At 33.2% G+C, this 13,420-nt stretch overlaps 1 protein-coding gene across 2 annotated transcripts in view; it reads right to left on the reverse strand.

The window, feature by feature from the left end:
- The window catches only part of LOC128222558 (trithorax group protein osa-like), a 63,641-nt gene extending 57,837 nt beyond the window's left edge, over positions 1–5,804 (reverse strand). For both annotated transcript variants that reach the window (XM_052931627.1, XM_052931628.1), the window contains exon 1: positions 5,355–5,804. In XM_052931627.1, the coding sequence (XP_052787587.1) occupies positions 5,355–5,388 (34 nt within the window). In that variant the 5' untranslated portion in view covers positions 5,389–5,804. The remainder of the gene's footprint in view (positions 1–5,354) is intronic.
- Positions 5,805–13,420: the final 7,616 nt, after the last annotated feature.

Below are 13,420 nucleotides of genomic sequence, written 5' to 3' on the forward strand. Positions count from 1 at the left end.
ATTATACGCAATAAAATTTAGTTTTTATATATTTTCGGAACATTAGGTTTAGACAGTAAATAGATTATGAGCAAAATCATTATCGAATATGAAAATATGATTCATATAGAAACAAATAAATGATAAAGAGATTCAACATTTGATAACGTCATGTATTTTTCTGGAATATCTCCTGAACCAAGAAGTGATATTTTCCCGTAGTTAAGGTTATGTGTTTTCGTGATTATACTACAGTCGGTGTATTAACGTGAATATTTCTCTTTCAAGCTTTTAGGTTACGTCAACAATTAATGAGTAAAGCTAACATTTTTTTTAATTTTTAACTATTGAATTATTAAAGGAAATGTTAACTGGGTGTCTAGTTTGGTGTATGTGTTTCTTAACACAACCTCACACTTTATTCCTTTAATAATTCAATAGTTAAAAATTAAAAAAAATGTTAGCTTCAATGCCCCCGTTTGTCAATGGCCGTTACAAGGCGTTACAAGGCGGTAATACCACCATTTGTCCCTAGTATTGTGACTCTAAGTGTAGTGTAGCGGTCTGCTGTATGCGGCGGATGTGCGTTCATAGTAAAACATTCCGTTATAGACGGAAGTACGTTCATAGTGCATATGTTCACTTGGTTGGTAACATGCAAATTAGCAAAGCCCGGGCTCTGTGTTGTTTGAGAATTTACTGCATATAAGGACCAGCGGATCCCTTTTCTCTGAAGGGATCTGTTGGCCGTGTTTGGCGTCACACGTTACAATAGGTTAAAGTGTTATAAGAAATGTGTTCGTGAATAAGTAACCTAAGTGAATTCTAACTGACCGTGTTAGCCTCTCAAGAATTGCATCTTGATATCTATCTCTAATATTATTCCGTGCACTAGTCAGGAAGACCTGTCAATCATTGCATGAACAGCCCACTGTATGATGACGTCACATAAATAAGCGTTGACACTGCCCTTTGTGTATGAAAACAGTAGCCATTGCTATATGCGCATGCGCTGTTATAGCAACTTACTCCATCATGGTGAGTTGAATTCAACAATGAGAAGCGATTCTTTAAAAACAAGAAACAAGTATTTTCAAAACCTAGCGCCCCTGATTGGATGAATATGTAGGGCAAACGGTAAACAGTGTATATACTTCTCTGATTATTACTGGACTTCTCATTATAATTTTCACTGCATTTTGAAATCTAATAATCCATGAAGATTGACTCTTAAAATTATTTTCAACTCTATTGAAGTGAAAGTAGTTTCTGTACATTTTACAAACATTCACTGTGCTTCGTCATTGGAAGACTGACAAAAGAGTACTCATTAAATTGAAATAAACGTTACAATAATCTAATAATCATCTGAATTTCTTTTTACATGAATCACAAACTTTGTCAATAGTGTTAAATGCAGTACTGAATGTTTTCATTCGGAACTCTTCGGCCATTTTTATCGAAAACAACCTCGGATGTATGCCGGTACATCAGTAGAAATAGTTCGTAAACCTTTGAATTATAACATAAATAAAATGTTGTGTTTTAGCTTGTCTTTATTGATCGAAGTTTATTATTGCAAACATAATTAAGTTCCCAAGAGTTAAATCATTAAGCTTAACTGCCGATTTAAATTACTAAGCGCTCTACTTTTAGCACTTTTAAAGTGTACCGATGTCTGACTATGTAAACCGTCCAAATACGTTTTCGATAAAATGGCCGAGGAGCTCCGAATGATTTTTCTTTCACTGACAAACCACTAAAAACCTCCGGTAAGCATATAATAAACTGTATCACTCCTCAAACATGAATGACCCAACGCCATTGGTCCAGAGCTGATCACGCTGTGACGCAACATATTTCCATATTGGGCCACTAATTTTATCGTACTAAAATGGCGTCTTAATATACGATTTCGATCAAAAATGAATTATTTCGAATAAATTTATCAATGTTAAGAGGTTGTGTCCGTGATGAACACGTTACGGGGTATATGGGATATACGAACCATAAGCATAAGCTTTGCTCTCATCAGATTGTGTTTCCTTTGCCCCTCTAACCCATATCGGGTCACCTACTAACCCGGTAACGAATACCATCATCCATAATTATGATCATGTGAAACGGACAGCGAAAATAGAATAATACGTGACACTTTAAACGTTTTTACCTTTCAAAATATTAAGTACAAAGATACGTTATATCTTAATATGATGTATTTCAATATCCACATATAAGCATTTGATAAAGGCTTCTTTATTCATTCATGTTTTTTTATTCCATATTAAGCGTGCAAAGTTGACAATAAGCTAAGTGTAACATGGTGACAATCATTCACAAACATTGAGAGTTTGACAGTTCTGAAATAAATTATTTCCGGTATTAATAAATTACATTAAGTTTTGCAATATTAATATCTCAGGAATAAGACGTCTTACTCATTTTCACATTACTTTCAAATACATAGCAAATTGTCTGCATTCTTTTGGCTGGATAGATTTTGTGTGTGTCTAAACTGTTTAATTATATATGATTGTCAGGTACATTCAGTCAGATCAACAAAATATCAGTGGGCTTTTATGTCTTACAATATATTACTCCAAGGAGACCCCTGAACTTGATGATGCTGTCCCTGTAAAAAACTCCAGTTTCTCGATCACGTTTTAGTCCCTTAACACAGGAATAAACTGTGCTCATTCATTGTTTTGGTTTAATGAACAAACAAACAAATCACTAACACAAAGCAATGTATCTTTTAAATTTGACCAATTATTTTAGATATGTGTTACCAGCATAAACTACACTTTCAACGGATACTACAATGGGATGCGGTTACAAGGAATTAACATTTAAGGTAAGCCATCCATCATAAGGATGCAAAGATGTGTAAGTGTATTTAAGATATCGGTATTATGCTTATGCTTAATTTATATTGATTAACCGTTATTATTGCATGGATTATATTTTTGAATAACATATTAATGACGCTAGTTTTACATGATACATTAAACGTTGGCAATTAAAAAATGTATTTAATTGTATAGCAATTTAATTATTTTGTTTCTTAATGGACTCGCTCATGTTTTGCACAAAAACAATTTCCCGTTATTGCACCTGATTATGAATAATTTGCTTTTGATACTAAAATTGCAGAAAAAAAGCTATTAAAGTATAAAAACAAACGAGAATGAGAGAAAAACCGGACAATCACCACTTACATACCACACTCCCACCATAATAGCTTATTCCGTAATAGAAAACAAGTGAAACAAAATATGTTTCAAATTTCAGTTCCTTTTATTACTATAAATGCATATATCTAGCTTAATTTCAACTTGAATGCAAATAAAAAAGTCATTGTTAATAGGTTACGTACAACAACAAAGCAGCTTCCGTAAAGACACAAAACCGCTATAAAATAAACAACTGTCAGTAAGAAATTAGAATGTGACGTTATCTGTCTCTCGTTGATGAGTGTGTGTAAGGCCTTGAAAATTTGCCTCTAAACAAATCATTGTTTAATTTGTTGGCAACTGCAGCTTAGTCCCTCATATTTCCAGTGGCATACCAATGAATCTCGTTAATGAATATCTTTTAGGCCTTGGACATTTATTTCTAAACAAATCATTGTTTAATTTGTTGGCAGCTGCAGTTTTGTCCCTCATATTTCCAGTGTAATATTAATGTCTCTCGTTTATGAGTGTCTGTAAGACCTTGGACATTTGCTTCTAAACAAATCATTGTTTAATTTGTTTGCAACTGCAGTTTAGTCCATCATATTTCCAGTGTAATTCTAATGTCTCTCGAAGAGTGTCGCTTAGACCTTGGACATTTGCTTCTAAACAAATCATTGTTAAATTTGTTGGCAACTGCAGTTTTGTTCCTCATATTTCCAGTGTAATATTTATATCTCCCGTTGAGTGTCTGTTAGGCCTACAGCATTTTGCTCGAACATTAATACTAAACAAATCATTGTTTACAGATGCACTCATACTCCTAAATAAGTTATACCACAATAAATACAATTGTTTTAATTTACCGACTATGAATAAATAAATATCGAAAACAATGGTTCTTATTAAGGATATCGAGTTGAATTTAAAATATATTATTAAAGGTGCAGAAAACACGGTATTTCTACCTAAGGAGACGATAGTTTATCACTGTAAATGTTTTAGCATTCACAAGTCATTAAACATTTGTGCGTGTTCAGCTATTACATACACTGTTACAATCGTGTTATCAGTTATTAATATTTTACATAAATGAATTATTCAGAAAGAAAGGTTTTATCACTCAAATAAATGTTTGTTATACATGTGTATGTGTTTATTTTAAATACTAATGCCATTTTAAATTGTTCGCAACTAAAAGTCACCCTGAGGTTCCATTGTAATAACTCATAAAGTTGAGTTGGATTAAAAGTTTTCATAATTTTGATATAAAATGCATGCGTTGTGTTTTTTTCTGTTACTAAATTTGCATTCTTTTTATAGCAAACATTACGATTTATTATAGCAAATAAGATATTGAAATTGTCATTTTATGCGGACACATGAAGTCTTTTATTCATAAAACAGGATCGTTAGTGCACCAAAGACCTTATAACATTTCATCGCTTTGAAAAGGTCATCAAACCAGAAGCTTACTTGGGGTTTAAAGTAGTGTATGAGATTCAACCTCACATTTGTTATCAGTTGAATATTAAGAAGAAATGTTCTGCGTTAGGTACAGGAAACTGCTTTATTGACAAAAAATGTTAATGATTTCACGTCTTTGACATTGCAATATGAAAATAGACCAATAATAGTCTTCCTGTGAATATCCTAACATAACATTAGTTAAAAGTTACATTTTGTCCATATTATGATATAGAAAACTTCACTTCATTATTTTATTAGTCGTTAGAAATGGTAAATAATACTACATTTTTTTACTTAATTAAATTAGGCCATAATATATTTTCCAAGTCCTTTAATAGAAAGGTTCGGTGTTTACTACAATGACCTAAAGTAATATTTATCCACTTATACATTTCGGTTAGAACACAACTTAATTCATGACAATACCAGAATTATCTACATTTTAATTTCTAAACTGTGAGCTGAAAATGCGATAGAATAAGAAGTGTTGACTCGCATGATCGTTCTCAATTTTATTAAGAGCATTTTTTTAATCCCAAACTTTCCCAATATTTATATAATTTTTTTACAGAAGAACCAATTGACAGCTAAAAAGGGTATAATATCATTTGAATCTTGCCCGTCATGAAAGAAATTGGCACGTGGTCCAGCTTTTAAGATATATATACATTGTAAGTAAGGCTACATATATCACAGACGGAAGAGGTAAAACGCAAACATCTAATTACTTACCAATTAACGCTAAGAGAAATACCACTTTATCCATTGTTTATTTGTCAGTAAGATTTCACAGTGTTTTTGTATATCACTAGTCCTGTTAAAATAGCAGTTATAGTACCATCTAAACGAAATAATGCAACGAAACAACCACCAATGTCACTAATCCATGTATACCAAAGTATCCCCTAAAAGAGTGTTAAATGAATGCAATATTCCCCAGTACAATGGTACGTTAGTCGTAGCTTGTCAGATGTGGTCTAGGATGTTATATAACAAGAAGCCTGGCCGGGATGTTGACAGCCCAACACGACTGTCAGCATGATGATGATATGTAACCTATATTCGCCATTGTTTAAATGATTTACATTGTTAACCTTATACTAATTCGTTTTATCTCAATATTTGCACGCATCTGAGGACTCAGTCATGTTAAGAATTTTAACTACGTCACTTTCCAGTGAAATTGATCACTATCCTTTACATTTTCTTTAATAAGTAAAATACAATTTCGTAATTGCAAATGACATTTAAGGCAAAACTGTAGGATACTTTATCGTTCATTGCATTCTATATTTAGCAGCAAAATGTCGTCATGCTTAATGATTAATCTTCCAAGTTAGAACGTATTTATTTGAAAAAGAGAGTTTTCTCCTACCCAACCTAATATTTATCGAAACGACATGTCAATCTTCCGACAGCTCTAATTCAACACAAATTGGGTTCCTGAAGATATATCTCGGCAGAGGAAATAATTCAAAGTTTTTAGAGTTTATTTACAAATATATGAAGGCAAAATGCGAATGAGTACGGTAATACTTAAAATGATGACAAAACATTTTAAATTATATTCCAGGTGCTATATAAATTGCGTAAAGATATCGAAGAATCACATAATCATAATAAAGAAGGTTACAAGATTATAAGTATCTTCCATGACCGATAATGTGAGATAGGTTAATTCCGACACGAGCGTAGGGTGTCTTGCGGAAACGAGGCTTCACTCAGATGGGAGAAAAGGCATCTACCATGGCCGTTCGTGTAAGAGGGCTGGGATGAACCTATCGTACACGAGCGGCCATGGAAAATGCATTTACTCCCACGACAGTTAAACAAAGTAAAGCAAATTATTGTTTTCGTTGGAACTCTTTTTTGCGTAGTGAAAACAATGTGAGTTAAGATATTTGATAATTCCTTGTTATAATGGAAATGCGCACAGTGATTCTGATTATGTTAATAGTCAAGTCGGTCTTTAAATAGTTCTAAGCGAAATGCAGTATTAGATGTTTTACTGAGCGTGAAAACTTTTTTATGACGCCATTTGAAGCGAGAAATAGTTATTTTGGATTAAATATTGCCACAAGATAAGGTTGCCAAAGAGGTTTTCCATACGGGTACTTGTTTTATATTTGCCCATGGGCAGATCAAAATTTCCATCATGGCCAAAACAATTTCCTTTTAAAGCAAGATCAACACTGACATTTTGAGTAATTCAAGTAATGCAATTCACTCGGCCCCCTAAAAATTACACTTCTTAAATTAAAATGTTGTCGAATACCAATACTGTTGCAGTCTAAAGCAAAATCAATTTCATCGTCACCTTAAGTAAATTACATATAATACAATTTTATCTCATTAGGAAGTTTCCATACAGCTTTTCAGTGATTTAGTCTCTTAACATTTTAGTTTGACATCTATACAACGGATGTAAGCTCTATCAATTATTGAAAATTTATCAGCTTCGAATAACGTAACTCGTTGTTTATGTAAAACAATAACACTAACTTCGACAATCGTTCGGAATTCTTCGGTAATTTCCAATCGAAAACAAAATCGAAAGAATATGGACGGTTTACAATGTCAGAATTCTTTGCATTTAACTATGGTGCAAGAAAATCACTAAGAAATTTCAGTTGTAAATAATAGCTGTAAAACTTATAGATGCACTCTGTAAGATTTACCATAATTTTCGAAAGCGTTTTACCATACCAAAAAAGATGGACAAATGTAGAAGGGAATTTAGCTAAACACGGTGTTGTAATTAGCACTCCGTTTGAAAAAAAAATATTGTCTTACATATACTTAAATCTTGACAAATAGTCAACTGTACTGTTATTGATTAAAAACTATTTGGTTATTTGCACACTCCTGAGCCATGGCTTTAAAACTAAAAGATTGGTTCATCAACAATGTCTTGTTTATTCTTAAATGACGAAATGAGATACTCAATTAAACAAGTCTTCAGTTTAAACTTTAAACAATACCTTAGGAACTGGTCCTAATACTATATAAATAAGGCCCAGAAAGACCCACTTGGTGTAAACACATATCCAAGATTTGTAAATGTATGCATTGTTTTCTGGCCATTACACAGTAAGTTTCTTAATTGAACCATAACTTTCGTTTGTACAGAATTAGCACTCAAATTCCATCAGTTGCAAAATTGGCTTAGTAGTACTAATCATGCCTCTGATTCAGGAATATATACAACACTATCGGCATATAATTTAAACGATAACTAAAGAATACCCTAAATAACTCCTTTGAAGTGTTTCATTATCAAGTAACCTGCATTATCATTTCTATAAACGTGAAATACAAAAGTAGGGTATGAGTATTATTTTCATGCCCAACGAAAAAAATCGTAATCTTCGCACAGAGTATTACATTATTTGCTTAGACATGAAATAACAATCCATATGGTAAGAAGCAAAGGTCTTTACCAACACCCAACCGCAACATATTTATAACTACACACGACAAAAAACAGAGCCATAAAATCCATGTGTTCTCCGTTGAGACGTAAGAAGCCTACAATCAACCATAACAGATTTATAACCAAACACTGAAAGAAACAGAGCCAAATTACCATGTGTTCTTCGTTGAGACGTATATTGTTGATGTTGAAGGGATGTTGAAGGGACTCGTTCACATTTCGTATGGGCAGGCATTTCATTTCGTGTGAACTCTAAAGAATTTGCTTGTTTAAATGATAAACATTTCAATTCTATTGTTAGTAAGCATTGAACAATATGACATGTTCTAGTTTGTTGTTGGGCGTTGATATTTTGGGCTTGGATGTTCACAGTCATATTCAAATGAGTATCTTATAGTGTATTATTTGGTGTTAACGCATGTTATTTTTAAAAAGATAGAAAAATAGGTGAATTAACCCGATTGGACTTATTCGACTTATCAAGAAATTGTTAGTTCCCTTGGAAATAAATTAGCATGTTATTTACATGTTATGATCAATGTCAGTTTTACAGCCATCCTAAACTGATAACTTCTACTTCTTTAAGCGTCTTTATATTTTCTATTTTATATGCGTTGATTAAACTTATTCAGAGTTTATCGACAAACTATTATCATGAGATAAATAATAAAATGAAAACTTCAGGTAAAAATCTATTGGTCAAAACACTAACCTATGAAGATGCAATGGCCCAAACAAGACTATACGACAATAACATATAAACACCTCATTCTCAAATACAATAACAGCAAACATACTATACGTGCATAAAAAAACTTAACCTATAAATGATTGGCTTACCGCCTGGGCCGATCAGTGGCTATAATGCCACATGCATTCACATTTATCCGTTAACAAGATGTCGTGTTATTTGTTTTTATTAGGATAGTTGACCACAGCCGATCTATACAGTCACTCACCCAGAAAGTTCCATCATACTGCATGATGATGGCATGGCAACGAAAATCGGTCAAAACATCTACATGTACACTTACCCTATCCGCAATTGCTGGATAACGTGCAGCATTCGACGACTGTTAAATACATTTCCGATGTGAGTATCAAGTCTCACTTACAACAGACATGAACAATATTTGACTGTGCTGTTCTGAACATTCAAAACTTTAATTCAACATGACCAATTAAACAAGTCGCGATTGTTTGTGAACACATTCGTGAAGTTTAACCATGATCCTGACTTGCGGAATATTGTTACATGAATAGACAATTGTTTGGTGACTGTGTTACTCATTTATGCAGTTTTAAAGGTTTTTCTGTTTTGAATTGATATTAAGCTGTTAAAATGCATTTACTTTACACGTATTAAGTTAATTTGAACAAGTTTTAGAACTGTTTTGGCACATTCAAAGACATATACGCCGCCGAATTGTGAACATTTGGCAATTTTTGCATAAAAAAGCTAGAAATAATTTATCATGCTTCAGTAATACGTTAAACTGATGCTTATCACTAAACTTTTTTTTAACAATCTTTGGCACATCACATAACTTACTCAACCCTGTATGTTAAATCAACCTGCAATGGATTGCAGATAGGGTTTGCAACACAGAATCAATTCCCTCGCTCCATGCGTTGAAATCTATATGCGGCCAGGGTATCTTCTTCAAACTAAAACAACACCCTCGCTACCCTATTTTTCTACTAATTTTACGGTCATTTGACACCTGCTGTGATGAATGTGAAAAACGGTATCATGCCAAGTGTTTACAGAATGCTCTTTTCATCCCTTGAAATAAGTCTGACAGTAATATGAGCTTGATCTGTCTTTCTTGTGGTATCCTCAACTTCTCCTCAAGCCTATTTTACTTTGTCATCGTCCACCAGGATTACACAGATCAACCAATATCTATGTGAAAAACTACAGAAACAAGCTCAGTAGCCAAAGGTTTAAACAATTACCGCATTTTATGGCCCAGGGTAAATACCACAGACATATAACACACAAACAAAAATCACAACGAAACATGGCATAACAGCACATACTCCACAAACAGCGTTGTGTGTATATACTATATAACAAACTAGGTATGTTTATCATAGTTTGTAAGGTACCGCCTTGGAACGGTCATTAAAATGTTAGTTTATTGTGGGTTTAAACCAGTATTAGCGCAAAACCCCATTCTTATCTTAACAATCCTAAAAAACGAAAAAAAACAACGTAAAAGGTAAATAATATCAAGGTATGCATTAACTTGATGAATCGTAATAATTAAACAAATGATAATAAACTAATAGGTAATCCTTAAGTACTTCAAGGATTAGAGACCCAACTCTATCTGCAGACGGAGGAATACAATTCAGAGCACCTAATTCAAAAAAATTTCAACGATACGATGCAGTCATTGTTTGAAACTATGAGCATCACACACAGTCTGCCTTATAAAATAAAAGGTTTAAAAAGTGTGACCATATAGTTTCAAAATAAAAAGCAGCATTGTACTAAAACTGGGAACAAATAAAGAAAACATTATTAAAAATAAAAGCGACATATAGTTAATCTTTTCTTCAAAATGATAACCTATGTAAAATATTTTAGAAAATGACGTCACATGCCAAAACATTCCGAGTAAGCCCAAATCGGTTTAAAGATCACAAATATCAAAGGACTGATTGATTTTATGAAAGTTTTGCTTATGCATGTAATCTTAAAAATCGTCTGAGGCTGCTGACTCTACTAATCTAAGGACTGAAAGCTTAGTTGTGTAAGGATGCTTTATTTAACCTATATATTTTGTTTCAGGAATTCATCTTCAAAAAAATAGGCGGCAAGTACTCTTCAAAGTGTTGCCTTTATATCCACGGTTAAATAAATCAAAGTTATTATTGAGTCTATCTGCCAAAATACCTGCTGGAAACAATTTGATTTTACGAAATTTCTTTAAAACATCACAATAAAAATCGGGTTGAGCAATACTATTAGCAATCAGCGATTAAAGAAGACTTTTGTACTCTGATGCTAGATAATAATGACCATTAACAAATTTTGAGAAAGTTTTCCTTAAATTATAATATCTGAAACCCGGTTTTAGAAGTTTTCCGTCTTAAATAAACTGAGTCCAAGCGTGCATTATATCATGCCAAATACCTGTAGTGATACCATTTCTTCAGACCTATGTTTGGAAAAAAAACAATACAATTATAACATCACAAAAGTAGCCAAATTTACCTTGTCCTTCTTCAGACAAAACATGCGATCTAACCCCCAAAGTGAAAAATCGAACGTACGTTATTCTGTTGCATACGCCTCATGTATCTGGTCACCTCAACCAACTAGAAATGGACAATGTTTTGCGCGCAGTGTGAACAATTTCATGTGATGCTATAAGAACAAATCACGTAAGTACTGATAAAAAAGTCACACAAATGTATTGCACAACCACCAGGACATAAAACAAACATGGAACTATGAACATGAGTGTGTCACACAAAATGTTTATGGCTTCCCGACCTACTTTATAGTTTCCGTCCGACATCGATATGTTCTTGCCATCGGACATTTGTTACCTCACTGTTAATTTTCTTCGTTTTGGTACATGTTTTCGGTAGTTGCTTGCTGTAAGAGTTGTTTCATGTTTTTATGGAAAGCGCTTGATTTGATCTAGCGCTCTAGTCAAACGCTTCAGTTAAAGTTAGCGTTCAAGTTAATCGCTGTAGTAAAATATTGCGCTCTTGTTTATGTTCGCTGTCCCATGATAGTTACTGGGAAGAAATGTGTTTTTAAATTAAAAGGAAAATAAATCAAACAATCTACGAATCTTGATTTGAAATAAATAAGAAAATTGTTACATTTCGATTAAAAAAAATAACATGTTCATCACCATTTTATCAACTTTTAGCTTAGCAAACAAAACAACTTGTGATATTCGTACCTGGGACCACAAAGTTGACTTCGAGCCTTGCGGAAATCCGCCCATGGTGAAATCGAGCCTTCCGATTGCATTTAATATGATCATAATTATAGTAAAAACAATCGGTCGTTCATAACCAAGATAACCCAGTGAACCCTAGCATGTGTTGTCAAATAAAGTCAAGGATATTATATAATGTGAATATATGTTTTTATGCTGATAATTCAGGACTGTCACACTGGTAAATTTACCCTAGTTGTAGCTTGTCTTGTGAATATGAAACCAAACAAGAGACAAACAATCCCACGATGCAACAACACTTATTTATTATTAAAGTAGTACATATTACGTTTGTTGATTATGCACGGATCTATATAACTGATAGAGAGGTTGTGAAATACGACTTGTAAGTATACTTTTGTGTTTAGCCACACGTACGGATAAAGGTTACAGCTGAGTTTAAAAGTAGTCTGCAACAATTACTTTTAAAGACGCTGTTCACTTATATTTCAATATTTCGTGCTTTCACATGTGCAGCTCTAAGGATAAACACTACCTGTACCTTGATTGCGTACTGCACGGAACGAGGTCACAAGCGTACCAGAACGTATTACATCCTCGTTAATGTAACCGTGTAAGCATAGGTTGTCCGATTAAGTACAGGATGTTATATAACATGAATAATTTTGCTCGGGTGTTGATTATTCAGGACTGTTACACCTGTAAATTAATTCTAGTTGTAGCTTGTCTTATAAATTCCATGTTGTTTCATAATATAAATACCTGCGCTAACGTTGACAGTCGACCACGATTGTCACACAAGTAAATACGTTCTAGTAATAAGATTGTCTGATCATATCCATGTTGTTATATATCTCGAATACACGACCGGATGTTGACATCTTTTCACAACAACATGCTTCATATCAGCCCGATATATCCATAGCCCGAAATGAATGTATGAAAGCTGTGTAACTGTTTTAAAAGTTTAAAAGTTTCGAAAGTTTTCGTCAATGTTTTTTTTTCTGTATAGTATTTATATTCAAAAAACTACAGAAACAAACACAGTAGCCAAATGTTTAAACATAAACCCCGTTTAGTGGCACAGGGAACACACACAAAATAATCACGCATAGGTAACATTGAACAACAGCACAAAACATCACAAACAACACAGTGCATATAAACGAGTACTAGGTAAAAACTAGGTTTGTTAATTAAGGGTTGTTAAGTACCGCCCTGGAACGGTCAGTAAAATGTAACCGGTTTTTGTGCACAACCTTACTCTAAAGCCTTGAATAAACCTTTATTAACCATTGTTGAGTAAAGTCAATCAAGAGAATCACGTAACTGTTTTGTATTATGTTGTCACGGACAACATTCAATAATAAGCAAGCCTTATAAATGAATAACGTTGTAATACATACAGAAAGGTAACACCCAGGTCTACTTGTTTT

Source organism: Mya arenaria, chromosome 16 (genome assembly GCF_026914265.1).
Source record: "Mya arenaria isolate MELC-2E11 chromosome 16, ASM2691426v1".
Lineage (NCBI taxonomy): Eukaryota > Metazoa > Mollusca > Bivalvia > Myida > Myidae > Mya > Mya arenaria.